At 42.3% G+C, this 14,375-nt stretch overlaps 1 protein-coding gene across 1 annotated transcript; it reads left to right on the forward strand.

The window, feature by feature from the left end:
• The first annotated feature begins 326 nt into the window (after window positions 1-326).
• On the forward strand, window positions 327-11,050 carry ZNF622 (zinc finger protein 622). The gene is made up of 6 exons (XM_054578314.1): window positions 327-1,141; window positions 1,929-2,189; window positions 2,414-2,576; window positions 5,531-5,643; window positions 9,248-9,391; window positions 10,791-11,050. The coding sequence occupies exons 1-6, from the start codon at window positions 535-537 to the stop codon at window positions 10,916-10,918; spliced, it is 1,416 nt and encodes a 471-aa protein (XP_054434289.1). The 5' UTR covers window positions 327-534; the 3' UTR covers window positions 10,919-11,050.
• Window positions 11,051-14,375: the final 3,325 nt, after the last annotated feature.

A 14,375-nucleotide genomic window follows, 5' to 3' on the forward strand; every position in this document is an offset into this window, starting at 1 on the left:
CCCCGAAAAGCTCTGACCGTGGCGGGGACGCCAGGACCACTCTCAGGGTCCTCCCAGGCCCAGGAGCTGCACCGGCCATCCCACCTCCCCTTCTGTGGCAGCGATCGTACATAACGAGTCACGTCCTTCCCAAAACCAAGAAGGAAGGTAATGGAGACCTCTCAGAAGCCTCGGATTATCGCCTACCGTAAAGAACTCAATCAAAACTCACCTCTGACCACACAATCGACACCCTAGTTGACCCAATCAACATCCGCCTCAGGCCGAATAGGCGGGGCCTAGTTAGCCAATGGCATCTCTTTGCCTTTCCTGGCTCCTCATTGGAAGTGGTGCTGGTCGGGAGGCGGGACTTCCTGTGCAGCCCGGATTGACTTCCCTCGTGTTCTGTCTCCTCCCTCAGATCCACTCGGGGAAGTCGGTGTCCGCTTTACCTGTTGGCCGGCAGTGAGGCTAGTTAAGGTTTGAGGGCCTCGTGGGGTCAGGACGCTGATCACCAGAGTTTTGACTCTGTCGCCTCTTATTTCCTGCCTGAGGATGGCGACGTACACCTGCATCACCTGCCGGGTGGCGTTCGATGACCCGGAGATGCAGCGGGCCCACTACAAGACGGACTGGCACCGCTACAACTTGAAGCGAAAAGTGGCCGACATGGCCCCGGTCACTGCCGAGGGCTTCCAGGAGCGCGTGCGGGCCCAGCGGGCCGTGGCAGAGCAGGAGAGCAAGGGCACGGCCACCTACTGCACTGTCTGCAGTAAGAAGTTCGCCTGTTTGAACGCCTACGAAAACCACCTCAAGTCCCGGCGGCATGTGGAGCTGGAGAGGAAGGCGGTGAATCGGAAGGTGGAGATGATGAATGAAAAGAACTTGGAGAAAGGGTTGGGCTTGGACAGTGTGGACAAGGATGCCATGAACGCGGCCATCCAGCAGGCCATCAAGGCTCAGCCGTCTCCCAAGAAGGGCCTCTCAGCCCCTCATAAGGAGTCCGGGAGTCCCTTGACGGCGACCGATGGAGGACGTGTGACTAATGACCGAGACCCGGCTGAGAAACCTCCCCGGTGGCAGTGGTTTGAACGGCAGGCGAAGAAGCTGGCGAAGCAGCAGGGGGAAGAGGAGAGTGAGGAGGAAGACCTGGATGGAGACGGTAAGGACCCTGGCGGAGAGGGGAGGGATGTGGGAAATTGGCCCCCCTTTGGTGTCCAGATTGATACTGGGGGTTGAAGGAGGGAAGGATCCGTTTTTAAGTGGCAGTAGTAAGGGCGGTGTCGCTGCGTTCTGAGGTCGCCTGTCTGTCCAGCATCCCCGCGGGGCATTTGTCTGTTTCGTTCACTGTTGTAGATTCAGGGCCTGAAAACTTTCCTAGAGGAAAATACGTCCTTAATAAACACTTGTAGAGTGACTTGATGCCGTCTCTGGTTTGAATGAGGCTTTCTTAACATATGCCTAGAAGGGCGTGCATTCTCTGTTCTCTTGGGTTTCTAGTTATGATGGGTTTGCACCTAATTTAGTTGACTGAAACAATAAAAGGAGGGGTTCAGAGTCAGCCAGCTAACCTGCAATGAGCCGGAGCAAACAGCCTGGCCTCCTTGACTTTTGAGTTATTTATTCCTTCTTTCCCACATCACACGTCCTTGTTAACACTGATGGTATGTGTAGATATTGACACAGGAAGGAGGCAAAGACTCCTTCAAGGAGCTTACTCTGGGCTGGGAAAGAAAGATTAAGGTATCTCTTAGCCAAACAAATTCGTTTGTGGTAAAGGAATAGTTAAAATTGAGATCTTGAAAGAGAGGGGTTGCCCTGGGAGGTGAATCAGCGCTCTCTCCAAGTGCTGGACACCACCACCTTGTGTTTGCGTGTCTGTGTGGGTTCTTGATTGCGATGACCGCTTTTCTTAGACTAACCTTGTTTTTTAAATCCCTGGCTTGAAGATTGGGAAGATATTGATTCTGATGAAGAACTGGAAGGTGAAGATGCTGAATCCATGGACGAGTTGGAGGAGCAGGATGCGGAGGAGAAAGAGGCTGGGGGAAGTGCCCAGCCCGGTGCCATCTCTATAAAGGACTGCTTATTTTGTCCCCATCATTCAAGCTCCCTCATGAAGAATGTGGCTCACATGACTAAAGTCCATAGCTTCTTTATTCCTGACATAGAATATCTTTCCGATCTTAAGGGACTGATTCAGTATTTGGGTAAGTACAGTAGCATTTCTTTTAATGAGGAAATAGCACATTATCGGGGGGCAGGTCTTAAGGAAACAGTTTTATGCTTCCCATCAATCTTTGACTTAATTACATATTTATTTTGTGCAGGTAGAAACTTGATGTAGCTTTTTTGAATTGTGCAGATATACGGTGAGATTTAATCTGGCCACAACGACTTTTTTCATATTTTTTTCCACAAATTATTTTTCCAGGCGAGAAAGTTGGTGTTGGGAAGATTTGCTTGTGGTGCAATGAGAAAGGGAAGTCCTTCTACTCCACAGAAGCTGTCCAAGCGCACATGAATGACAAAAGCCACTGTAAGCTCTTCACAGATGGTGATGCTGCTTTGGAATTTGCAGACTTCTATGACTTTAGGTAAGTCTGTGGTCGATAATGGGAAGCGAAGTGAAGTCATCATCTTTGCGCTGAAGTGATATTAGATGTGCCAGTGCCTGATATGTGCCTGGCGATGTACAGTATATTCTTTATAACTCTTACAGCACTTCTGCATGGGTGGTTATTCCCTCTCGTTTTGTAGGTAAGAAACTGAGTGTAAGGGAGTTAGACACAGACATGATAAAGAGATCTGATAAGGAGAAGATCTCTCAGGACCCACACTGAAAGTTGTCTGACTTGAAAACTTGGGGGCTTTTTGAAGTTACAATGGCCAGGAATCCAGTTTTGCCAGGTAGCCTTATGAAAAACACAGGCACAGGGATTAGGTTTTGGTTTCTGTGAGAGCCCTTGAAGCACAAGCTGTCTGCTAAGGGAGTTGAGGTGGTTGCTGAACCAGGCTGGTCCCAGTCATTTGATGGTGAGATTATCCCACAGGCGGGTCGCTTTTGTCCTAGAAACTTGCATAATTGATATATTGTGCACTGAATCTACGTTTGGCTCTCTTAAACAGCTGATTGCTAGTGTCAGGATGCCGCTGTCCTAGCACAGGTGTGCTACACAAGGTGCATATAATTACCATGCCAGGTGTGCATAATTCATATGATACGCGTGTTCAGAAAAGTCCTCGTCTTTTCGGTTGTCCTTTTGCATCTTCGTCCTTATTTCTCTTGTAGTGAGGGAGAGTTTTTCATTTTTGTTACTTTGGTGGCTGTGCAGTGGCATCCCATTGTGCTCTTAATTTGCATTTCCCTGATGGCCACTGTAGTTGAGAACCTTTTGTATATTAGCCATTTAGATGTCTCTTGTGATGTGTTTGATCAAGTCTTTTGTCTGTTTTTCATTTGGGTTATCTGTCTATAGTTAACATTTTATGTGCATCTCTCCAATTATTTTCTATGTATTTGTGAACATTTCAAGAACATAGAGATTCTTCTAGAACTGCACTGTCCAATATGGTAATTACTAGCTGTGCCCATGTGGCTATTTAATCAGAAATTAAATTATAAATTTAAAAATTTAGTTCTTCAGTTGCACAACTACATGTTAAAGCTCAGTGCTTAAAAGCACATAGATTAGTAGCTACCATTTCAGACACACATAGATGATTTCTATAACAGAGTTCTATTGGGTAGCACCATTCTAGAACCTTAAACATTTTTTTTTAATTTTTTCAGTTACTGTTGATGTACAGTATTAAGTTAGTTTCAGCTGTACAACATAGTGATTAGACATATATATATATAACTTACAAAGTGGTCACCCTAGTAAGCCTAGTAACCGTCTGACACCATACATAGTTACCATATCATTGACTGTATTCCCCATGCTGTACTGTACATTTCCTTGACTTTTTTCCTCCATTTCCGCCTTCTCCCCAGCCCTGCTCCCATCCGGCAACCATCAGTTTACAGAGCTTATTATTATAATGGGTAAATTGACAAAAGCTGCATCTCCAGCTTTGCATTTTCTTCCTTTCTGGCCACTTTCCTAGGGAGAAACAAATAGGTAAAAAAAATTCAATTTTAGGTTACTTGCTTATTCTTTTTGAGTACAATTTTAGGTTCATAGCAAAATTGAGCAACAGCCACAGAGATTTTTCATGTACCGCCTGCCCCCACCCACGCATGTTTGACCTCCCCTGTTATCAGCATCTTCCACTAGTTGTGTATTTGTTACAGTTGATGAACCTGCACTGACTCATCATCATCTAAGTCCATAGTTTGCATTAGAGTTCACTCTCGGTGTTTTTCATTGGACAGATGTGCAGTGATGTGTGTCCACCATTATAGTGTCATGCAGAGTAGTTTCACTGCCCTACAAATCCTGTATGTTCCATAACTTCATGTAGTTTGAATCAAACAGTATGTGGCCTCCTCAGACTGGCTTCTTTCACTTAGTAATATGCATATAAATTTCCTCCATGGCTTAATGGCTTGACAACTCATTTCTTTTTGGTCAGAATAGTATTCCATTGTCTGGATGTACCACCATTTATCCATTCACCTAGTGAAGAACATTTTGGTTTCTTCCAAGTTTTAGCAATTATGAATAAAGCTGCTATAAATATCTGTGTGCAGGTCTTTGTGTTGATAGTAGTTCATAGCTCCTTCAGGGATATATGAAGCAGCAAGATTTCTAGACCATATGGTAAAAGAATGACCATATGTCATTAGTTTTGTAAAAAACTGCTAAACTGTCATCCTAAGTGGATATACCATACCATTTTTCATTCCTACCAGCAACAAATGAGACTTGCTTTCGCTCTACATTCTCACCAGCATCATTATTAGTCTTCTGGATTTTGGCCTAATTTAAACATTTCATTATTTTATTTGCATTTCTCTGATGATATGATATGCAGCATCTTTTTACATGCTTATTTGCTAGCTGTCTTCTTAGGTCTTTGGCCCATTTTTTACTTGGGTGTTTGTTTTCTCATTGTTGAGTTTTTAAGATTTTTAAAATATTTTTCATAACTGTATTAGATGTGTCTTCTGAAAATATTTTGTCTGTGGCTAATATTTTAATAGTCTTGACACTGCTTTCCAGGAGTAGACGTTTTTAATTTTAACATAGTCCAGTTTATCAGTTGTTTTCTTTTTCATGGATCATGCGTTTGTTGTGGTACCTACTAAGTCATTACCAAACCACAAATCATCTAGATTTTTCCTATGTTATCTTCCAGGAGTTTTTATAGTTTTGTGTTTTTCATTTAGTTCTGTTGATCTATTTTGACTTAATAAGTCATTTACACACTTTTGCTTCAGAGAAAATGCAAAAAAGTTGTTTGCTCTCAAACCTTTCAGCTTGCAGACCCTGCAACTCTGTATTACGCCTTTAGGGTAGCTAGTGGGTTTGCCACATTTGCAAATACAATTTCAGTTAAATTTGAGATGTCAGCCTATTTATTAATGCCTTTTACTGTGTTCCAGGAGTAGCTACCCAGGTCACAAGGAAGGGGAAGCTCCTGATGAGGCTGAGGAGTTGCCCTCAGAAAAGACCGTGGATTATGATGATGAGACCATGGAGCTGATTCTACCTTCTGGTATGTGCATCTGTCAAAAATAAATACATTAATGCCAGTGAGACTACGGGAGAGACATGTTTCCATCCGGTCTTTTCCATACTGAGGGAAAAAGAACAGAAAACTTAAAAAATATGTTTATGTTCTCAGGTATGTGATACCCTCTCAAGGTTGCCCTTTAGCTGTGTGTTGGCTGTTTTGTTTAAATTGGATGACTAGTTTTGCTTTCAAATATGTAGACCTGTTCTATTCCATATGTCAATTATTTGTACCTCATTTATGCTTTTCTTGTTAATCTTGACATTACTTTTATTCTTGGAACTGGTTCCTGTTTCCTTGTATTGCTCAGACTTCCAAATTGGTAGTGGGACATGGGGTGACCTGGTAGACAGTATCCAGGTTGCCTGTTTCTGATTCTAGGGGGGAGGGTTAGGGTTTGAGTTCTGTCTTGTTCTGTGGGGAACAGTATCCCTAATGCTGGGAATTTAGCCGAGGTATGTAAAGATGATGGAAAGCAATCAATACAAGAAGCACCTACTACTGTTTCAGTGTTATGATTAGATGATGAGACTAGAAGAGACTACTGGAGACACATGTGAGAAGGAAAAAGGATGGAATGATAGAACAAGAGGCTAAAAATACTGGTATTTCCTGAGCAGTTAGCATGTTCAGGCAGATATATTATTTTATTTTTACAACAAGCCTGAGGGACTTGGACCATAGTTACCTGCAGTTCCAGGAACAGATTGTTTTGCCTCCTTATCATTAGGTAGTGAAAGAAAGGGGCAGGGGGTGAGCTGAAAGTCCAATATCCCTGGTTTTTAAAGCCTGGGTTTCCTTGCTCACAGCGGCAGGTCACCTTCTGGGTCATGTTATTTTAAAGCATTGGCTATTAAGCCTCAGGACAGCTCCGTGATGTAGACTTAGAAGGGGTGATGTTAACTGGCTTGGTGTTAAGAGTGCTGCAAAATATTATACTTTTAGACAGACATAGGAAAGACCTAACTAATAGCCATGTACTACCTTATCCCAAAGGTTCTTAACTAGGCCATACGTGTATTTTTTATATTCTCCCCTCGTGGCATGGATTTAGCATGAAGTTTATTTGAGAAGGATTCTAATGTGAAGAGCTTAGTGCTGTTTTATCCATCACACTTCATAGATGTGGCTTTAATCTGGCTTCAAAAACATTAGTTGTGATACCGTAAATCTCAGCTTTCAAATTGAGTAGCTGATCCCAGAACCAGTGACAAATAGCATCCAGTAGAGGGCACTGCGGGCATTATTTTGAAAACTGATCTGGCTCAGTTACTTGAATTCTTTGCTCTTCAGTTCCTGTGGAGTAAGTTGGTATGAAAAACACATCTTGTTAGCTGCTGACTGGCCAGAAGAAACTGTTGGATCCACAAGAGATATATAGGTAATCTTAGGAAAATTACAGTTGGAGATAGTTTTCTTTTCCACTATCTAATGTCATGGATCGTTAGGCTATTTGTTAAGTAGGAGTGGACAGTTCTGTAAGTGGTTATTGCTGTGGTGACAGATAGGTGGACAGGTTGTGACTTCATCATAACTCAGACAGTGACTATAACCCATCTGTTACACACTGGGCAGGTACAGTGTATTCTAAAAATAATTTTCCTTGATGAGGCCTTCAAGTTGAGCTGTTCTCAGCACATTACACTTGGTGCTTAATGTCAGGTGCTCGCTGTCATTGACACAGGGCTGGGTGGCTCTAAATAACTGCGTGTTTTCATTTCTCATGCTGGTTGTTGGACACCTTGGCCTTGAATAATGAAACCTTTTCAAGGGTGTTTTAAAAAGTCACACTTCAATAAGTATGTATTTCCAAATGCTGCTTAAGAATAAAAATATATTGATGTATGATGTACTAATGACCAGCATTATCATTTAATGATTTTGAGGTAGTCAGCATTACAAACCGCCAAGCATTCTGACCTAACATTATAGATAGAACAGCGCTGGGGTTTCCTGCCAGAGTCTTCACTGAAGTTGGGTCTTTATCTGTCAGGTGTGTCTCACTTGTTTCTTGTGGTCGAGGAGTTTTGTTAACTCTTAAGCTGCCAGAAGAGTCAGGATCAGGGAAACATGTTTTCATCCATATTGGTGTCCAAAGGCCATATCATCTTCCATTTGGGTGTTTCTTTTAGTCATCCCGTGAGTCTGATGACAAAACAATCAAGTGGAAGTAACTACTTTTCCACACCTGTATAACAAATAAGCTGTTTTCAGATAGCTTGCCAGGTAGAAGCACTTAAAACAAAATAACCTGCCCAAGAGAATGTTTTTTCATGTAAATTAAAGGTGTAGATCATAAAAGCAAATATAGCCGTCTGCCATATTTATAGTATCCTGCTCATGGTCTTTCTACATAGAAGATTCTGAAAGAAATAGTTTTATATGTGCAAATATCAAACTTTTATATATGTAAATATCATACTTTCCTAGAAGCTGTCCACCTATGGCTAGGCTAGCCATATTTTCTTTATTCATTTTCAGTGGAAATAGCTATTTTATGCCTTGTGTGTATGCTGTTGTTAAATTTCTACATGTTTATGTCTGTCTGGAAAGTCGTTTGATCGCTTATTTCCTGATTAATATTCTTGTGAAAACACAGCTTGTGTTGAGCAAGCTCTCAGGTGATGCTGACACCGTTGGCCCGGGATCACGATTTGAGAGCCACCACTCTGGTGGAGCCTGGAGTTAGTCCTCACAGACGCCGGCCCTCGCCCTTTCACCTGTTGTGAAGCTAAAAGAAGGGTCGGCACACTGTTCCTCTAAAGAATCAGATAGTCAATAGAAATTCACTTCTGAAAGCATGGTTGACTTGCATAGTTTTACCAGATCCTTCTAAATAAGCAAAACTTGTAGAGAGAATTCAACTTAATCATCTTTTAAAATCTTAGTTCACCTGGTAATTTCTATAATTTAGAAAGCAGTAGGGCAGTGTTCCTCAACCCAGACATTTTGGACCAGATAACTCTTTGATATAGAAGGCTATTCAGTGTATTGCAGGATATTTAGCTATATCCGTGACCTCTGTCCATTAGATGCCTTGTCTGCCCTCCAGCTATAACAACTAGAAATTTCTCCAATCATTGCCAAGTGCCCTCAGGGTAAAATCACCCCTGTTTGAGAACCACTGCTATAGAGGATTTAAGAAAGGAAAGATGGATCGATTTCTGTTCTATACCCAGGCTGTGGCTTATAAGCCTAAACATCAAGACTGTCCCTGTACTTAACCTTCTTTCTATTAAAAAGACAAACATTAACATCCCTTACCTCCTAGGTCCTATTATCTGTGTCAGTGGGTGTTGCTGTGTGAGTTTATAGGGAAATGTAGATAAGTATGAGATGCTGAGTTTTTCACTTAAAAGTGACTTGCCATTCTCTTTTTTAAAAACCTAGGGTTTTTTGTTTGTTTCTTTTGTTTTTTAATAAGCTGCTTCATCTTTTTTTCAGCAGACAGGGCAAGTTTTACTCTGGCATCTCCATTTTTCAGCTTCATACCCTGTAAAGTCTGATTTGGAAAGCCCTTGCCTTATAGCTGTGTCGTGGAAAACTATCTAATTCAGTGGTTAAACATTGTTTGTTTGAAAAACAGGCGCAAGAGTGGGTCATCGCTCCTTGATGAGATACTACAAACAGCGATTTGGCTTGTCCAGAGCTGTGACAGTTGCCAAGAATCAGAAGGCCGTGGGCCGGGTCCTCCAGCAGTACAGAGCCCTGGGATGGACTGGCAGCGCAGGTATGTCGGCGTGGGCAGCCACAGAGCAGCCCACGAACTCCTTTGACAGCAAGGGGCTGGAGTGAAGGTGCCTCCATTTATGTTGCCTTTGGGGAGCTTAACCTCTTGGCCCTTTGGCTTCCTTTACCACTTGATATGTTTATGGCGGTAAGCCCAAAGTTCGGTGACTTAAAAAGTTTATAGTCCTGTTACAGTAACTTCCTAAAACTGTATATACACCATTAACTTTTTCAGAAGATAACGATTCCCAGAAAAAGTATTTAGTAATCATCAAAGGTTGAAACTGTCCTGGAGAGTACACAGAAGAATTAAATAGTATCCTTGTGGCAAATAGCTTGAGCTGTGAAGTGAAACACAACCTATCTTATGTACTTGGAAGTTCTTAAATGATGAGCATGAATAATTTAATTCACTCACACCTCTTTTTCCTCATTTATAAAATGGTATAATAATAATAAGATCTACCTCATAGAGTTGGGCAGGTTGAATATTACAATGTATGTGTGATACAGTGTGTGCATGTACAGCTAGCTATCACTCCCTTCTTGTAACTTTCCTATAGAAGACTTAGTAAGAGCCAGAGGAATAAAGCAGGCCACTGAAATTGTTAGTCTTTGACATGCCGTCTTCATGAAATTATTTAAAGTTATTCTCACGTGTCTGGTGTGATGTGTCTCTGTCCTTAGCTCTTCTGGGAAAGCATCAGTCCATTAGAGGACTGTGGAGACAATAAGAAGAGAGCTCTTTTTTAATAGCCTGGAAAGCCATGTCCAGCTAAAATCCATTTTCACTGCCACTGTGTTTAAACACACTTGATTTCCTTCACTGTGGCTACCTGTGAGCTTTTACTATTAGGTCAGAACAAGTGAAGCACAGGGAGAAGTAGCAGCAAAAAGCCTCTGTCATGTAATGTGGCTTCCTCTGGTCCTCAGGCAAGGAGGGCGCCTGTGCAGGAGACGATGAACAATCTGCAGCAGAGCCTTAAACGTCATTTGGGCCCTAAAGTGCATCTGCTTAGTGGCCTTTTGACGTGGGGCCACTTAAATGTAGGAAGCACTGACTTTAATCTTATACTTCTTGATTGTGTAAGTCAATTTATAGTCTCTGCTTTTCTCTGTCTCCTTAGATCAATAGGACTTTACCTTTGGGCTTATAGACTCTTCCCAGATGATGAAAAATAAAGAGGGTCATTCCACAGGAAAGTATATGTAGAGAGTTCTGGTCTGCAGTTCCGGGGTACACATAAGCCCCTGCCCATTGCATGAAGATCCTAAGTCAGCAACTTTCCTTTAAATACTAGAACCCTCAACTCAGTTTGAGATTCTCAGCAAAGACTGAGTTTTCTTTGATCACAAATAACAGACATTTGCCTCATTCCTTATCTCCTTTCCTACCACAGGAGCAGCTCTTACGAACAGGCGGGACATGCAGTATGTCCAAAGGATGAAGTCAAAATGGTTGCTGAAGACGGCAATGAAGAACAATGCCACCAAGCAGATGCACTTCAGGCCCCAAGTGATGTACTAATAAGGGGCTGCCGCTGATCGGGTCACCTCCTGCACAGGCGCCCTCCTTGCCTGAAGACCAGTGGGAGCTTTGCTGCTGCACTTCTCCCTGTACTTCCTCTCTTCTGACCTAATAATAAAAGGCAGAATCATACTGGCTTTCAGATGTCATTTCTATACAGGGTTTAAAGGTTGTCTTTTCACAGAGTGAACGGTGTGTCTACCTGACTCAGCGTGCACTACTGCTACGTAGTGCCTTTATTGTCTCAGCTTACCTGATTTATGGCTGTCAGCTAATACGGGGACTCAAGAGTGACTTGTTCATTCCAAAGTTTAACTTTCAGAAGAGTAACATACCAGATCATGACACTGGCACCTATGAAAGGGGACTCATTTGAGTGTCATTCATTTGAATGTATAGTGGCTTGAGGTGGTGAAAGGCTATGGGCATGTTCATTAAATCCCAGCAGTTAAAGAGCATGTCAGTGGCTTGCTGTAAGGCTTGTTATTTCTCCATGTAACAGGGATGCGCTCACTCAGCTTCCTGTGCTGCCTTTACTTGAGCAGTTAGTTCAGGAAGGAAACAAATGTGAAATGTTTAGACCTCATTGTAAAAAGAAATTGCCTCAGGGTGAAATCTCTGAAGAGATTCTCGGTTTAGGTGGTTGAGAGGAAACAGTGACATACTGGAAATGAAGTTAAACATGAAGTTCAAATCCATTGAACTGCCTTTGTGACGGGGGAAAACTGACTTGGTTTCTTCAGCGTGTAAAATGAGGTGTTTACTACCTCACAGGTTGTGGGACTAAATAAATCTGCTAGGGGAGCCGCCACTCTCAGTCCCTCACCTGTGGTAAGTGCTCAAGTTCTCCCCGACTGACCACACCGGTGCCGCACTGGACGGTCGGCAGTGTTGTGCCTGAGGCGGGGCGTAAGGATGCCAGGGGACTGTGGTTGTCCTTAGCACGCGTTCACCATGCCTCATTTGCTAATACGTGCCTTTTCTTTCAACTTGGGATGCAGAGTTGAGTTAATTCTATTTCCTCCGTACACTGGTCCATTATCATCCACAGTGGAGGGTTCCCTGGCTTTAATTTTGCTCCTTCATCTTGTTTTCAAACATCCTCCTTGTACAAGTGCCTAGTCTTGTGTTTGACACATTTTAAACCTGTATCCTGGGAAAATGAGGTAGTGCTTTCCACGAGATATGTTTTCAATTTATAGTTAACTGAACATACACCACACTGTGCTGGGGACATTCGTCAGTTCGCTTTCTATTCACTCAATGTGATAAGTCTGGTTCGTTTCTTCTGACTGCTGCAATGTGTCCAGAGGATGTGTCCCCAACGTGGTACTTGCCTCTCCCTGGATCTGATGGCCTACTTGTCTCTCCCGAGCGTTAACCACACCAGCCCCGCAGTAGAATGTACCTTGTTTGTATCCATACCCTTTTAATCTTAAGCATTTTTACCTGTAGGGGCAATGAGGGTGTTTGCTGACCTGTAAAGTACTCCTGCCATTTTTTAAATTTCTACTACAGGCTTCAGGAGACACCTCCTTAATTCTGATTCTGGGTTTGCGAAACCCACTATCTCACCTCTATCTACATCACAGTTTTAGAAAATTTAGAAAATTCTACTGGACTGCAAAGAAAAGAGATTTAAGTATCATCCCCTTGTAGTTGAAACCAGACAAGAAACATGACAAAGGTAATTATATTGGGGGGACTTCTTTGTGGACTAGGAAAGTATGGGATTGTCTGACTGTTGCCTGGTCCTCCTCCCCTCGGATGTTTGTCTGTTTTTCTTTCCCCAGGTACACTGTTTCCCATTCTGTCTTTCATACTTAGGATCCCTTGGGCTTCCTGGCCCATTCCCACAGTGATTTGCTACCAGTTCACCCTGTTTTGTTCCTCTCACAGCCACATGTTCTTTTCCTGATACCTCTTGCCTATCACATTGGAGAAGCAGCTGGAACCTGCCAAACAAAGTTATAAGCTTAAGTCCCAGGGAATGCTGGTATCCTTAACTTCACGCTTGATCATTTTAAATTTCCCCACTGACAATGTATTGTTTCTCCTAATTTTTATTATTCATAATTCTTTTTGATTGTATCTTAAATTAATCCAAATTAAACCAAAAGTAATTGTTTTCACTAGATAAAAATTTGTAATCCGATCCCTATGGATATTTCTATCCGTTGCCTGTGGACTTTAAGACAGCTAGGTGTCTACCTTTGCAGTGGGTACCAGGGTAATGGTACAAGAGGTTCTTCATCAGCACTAAGTTGGCAGCTGGCTGCTCAGCTGGCTGGCCGTGGTTTTTGTGGACTCTTTTCCTGAGGGTAACATCAGGACCACATGGCCCTTGCATGTTCATGTGTCTAGCTTCAGACACCAAGACTGGGATTAAATTGATTGCAGTGATGGTAGCATAACTCTGAATATTCTAAGAGCCAATGAATTGTGCATTCTAAATGAAGTGTATGGTATGTGAACTACATTGCAATAAAGTCTTCTTTGTTACTGTTTTTCAAAGATGGGTTAAAGGTGAGAGAACATAACCTATTCCCTCTCCATGCATGTGACCGAAGCCTCCTGCGGCTGTGCTGGCTGTTGGGACGGCAAGTCTACAGACTGGGTGGAGGCTTAATCTACTCTTCCTGTAGCACTAGGCGGGAATTTGTGTTAAGTGAGTATAAAGGGCTTTCAGCACCTTTTTTCCTTCGCTGTGTGGTGTAGAAAACATTCTGATTTTATAGATGAGGAAATACTAAGGAACGTCAGTAACTTTTGTAAAGTCTTGAAGCCAGAGGTGGTGATTTCTGGTCCAACGTTCAAAATATTGGAATGCACTTGTTTGAATCCTGGGCATCAGCTCCTCCTAAGGCTCACTCAGTGGCTGGAAACATTTACTCTAGTCCATGAAATTTGCAGCAGCTCTGAAAGAATTTTGTTCTAATTCTAGAAATACACTTTAATGTTTACATTAATGTTAACATTCATTATACACACATGAGTAACATGTTACACACATGAAAGAGAATATCACCTTTTCTTGCCTAGAATGTGAATGAATTTTGCCCCCTACCAATCTGGGTTATTTGTGGATTCACAAGTATTAAGCTGCCTTCCTCCACCTTACTGATATTTATCAACTCTTAGAAGATCTCATTGGGCATTATTAATTTGGAATTCATAATAATTCACATGCAGGAGTTCAGCTGTGTTGCCAACTCAATGTGCAGACTTTTTTGCAAGATAATTTCTGTAAGTCTAGAGAAATTCATAAGTGCTTTGAAGAATACGCATTTCATTTAGCCTTATTTGTAATCAGAACGTTATGATGTTAAAATTGATGGAGGTTAAGATTTGGTTAGCTTGTTAATAGTGCTGCAAACATTTGAATGTTCACATAATAATTTATTGATCATTTGTGGGCTGGACCTGGGTGCTCAGGATTGTATGATGTGACTCTGTG

Source organism: Pteronotus mesoamericanus, unplaced genomic scaffold, assembly GCF_021234165.1.
Source record: "Pteronotus mesoamericanus isolate MK-2021 breed Mesoamerican mustached bat unplaced genomic scaffold, CSHL_Meso_final contig_50, whole genome shotgun sequence".
NCBI lineage: Eukaryota > Metazoa > Chordata > Mammalia > Chiroptera > Mormoopidae > Pteronotus > Pteronotus mesoamericanus.

Bases quoted from the DNA above. Each gene is read 5' to 3' on its own strand.
- ZNF622 (XM_054578314.1), top strand. From the start codon at position 535: ATGGCGACGTACACCTGCATCACCTGCCGGGTGGCGTTCGATGACCCG. The intron at 2,190-2,413 runs GTAAGTACAGTA...TTATTTTTCCAG, and splicing joins GGGACTGATTCAGTATTTGG to GCGAGAAAGTTGGTGTTGGG. The intron at 2,577-5,530 runs GTAAGTCTGTGG...ACTGTGTTCCAG, and splicing joins GCAGACTTCTATGACTTTAG to GAGTAGCTACCCAGGTCACA.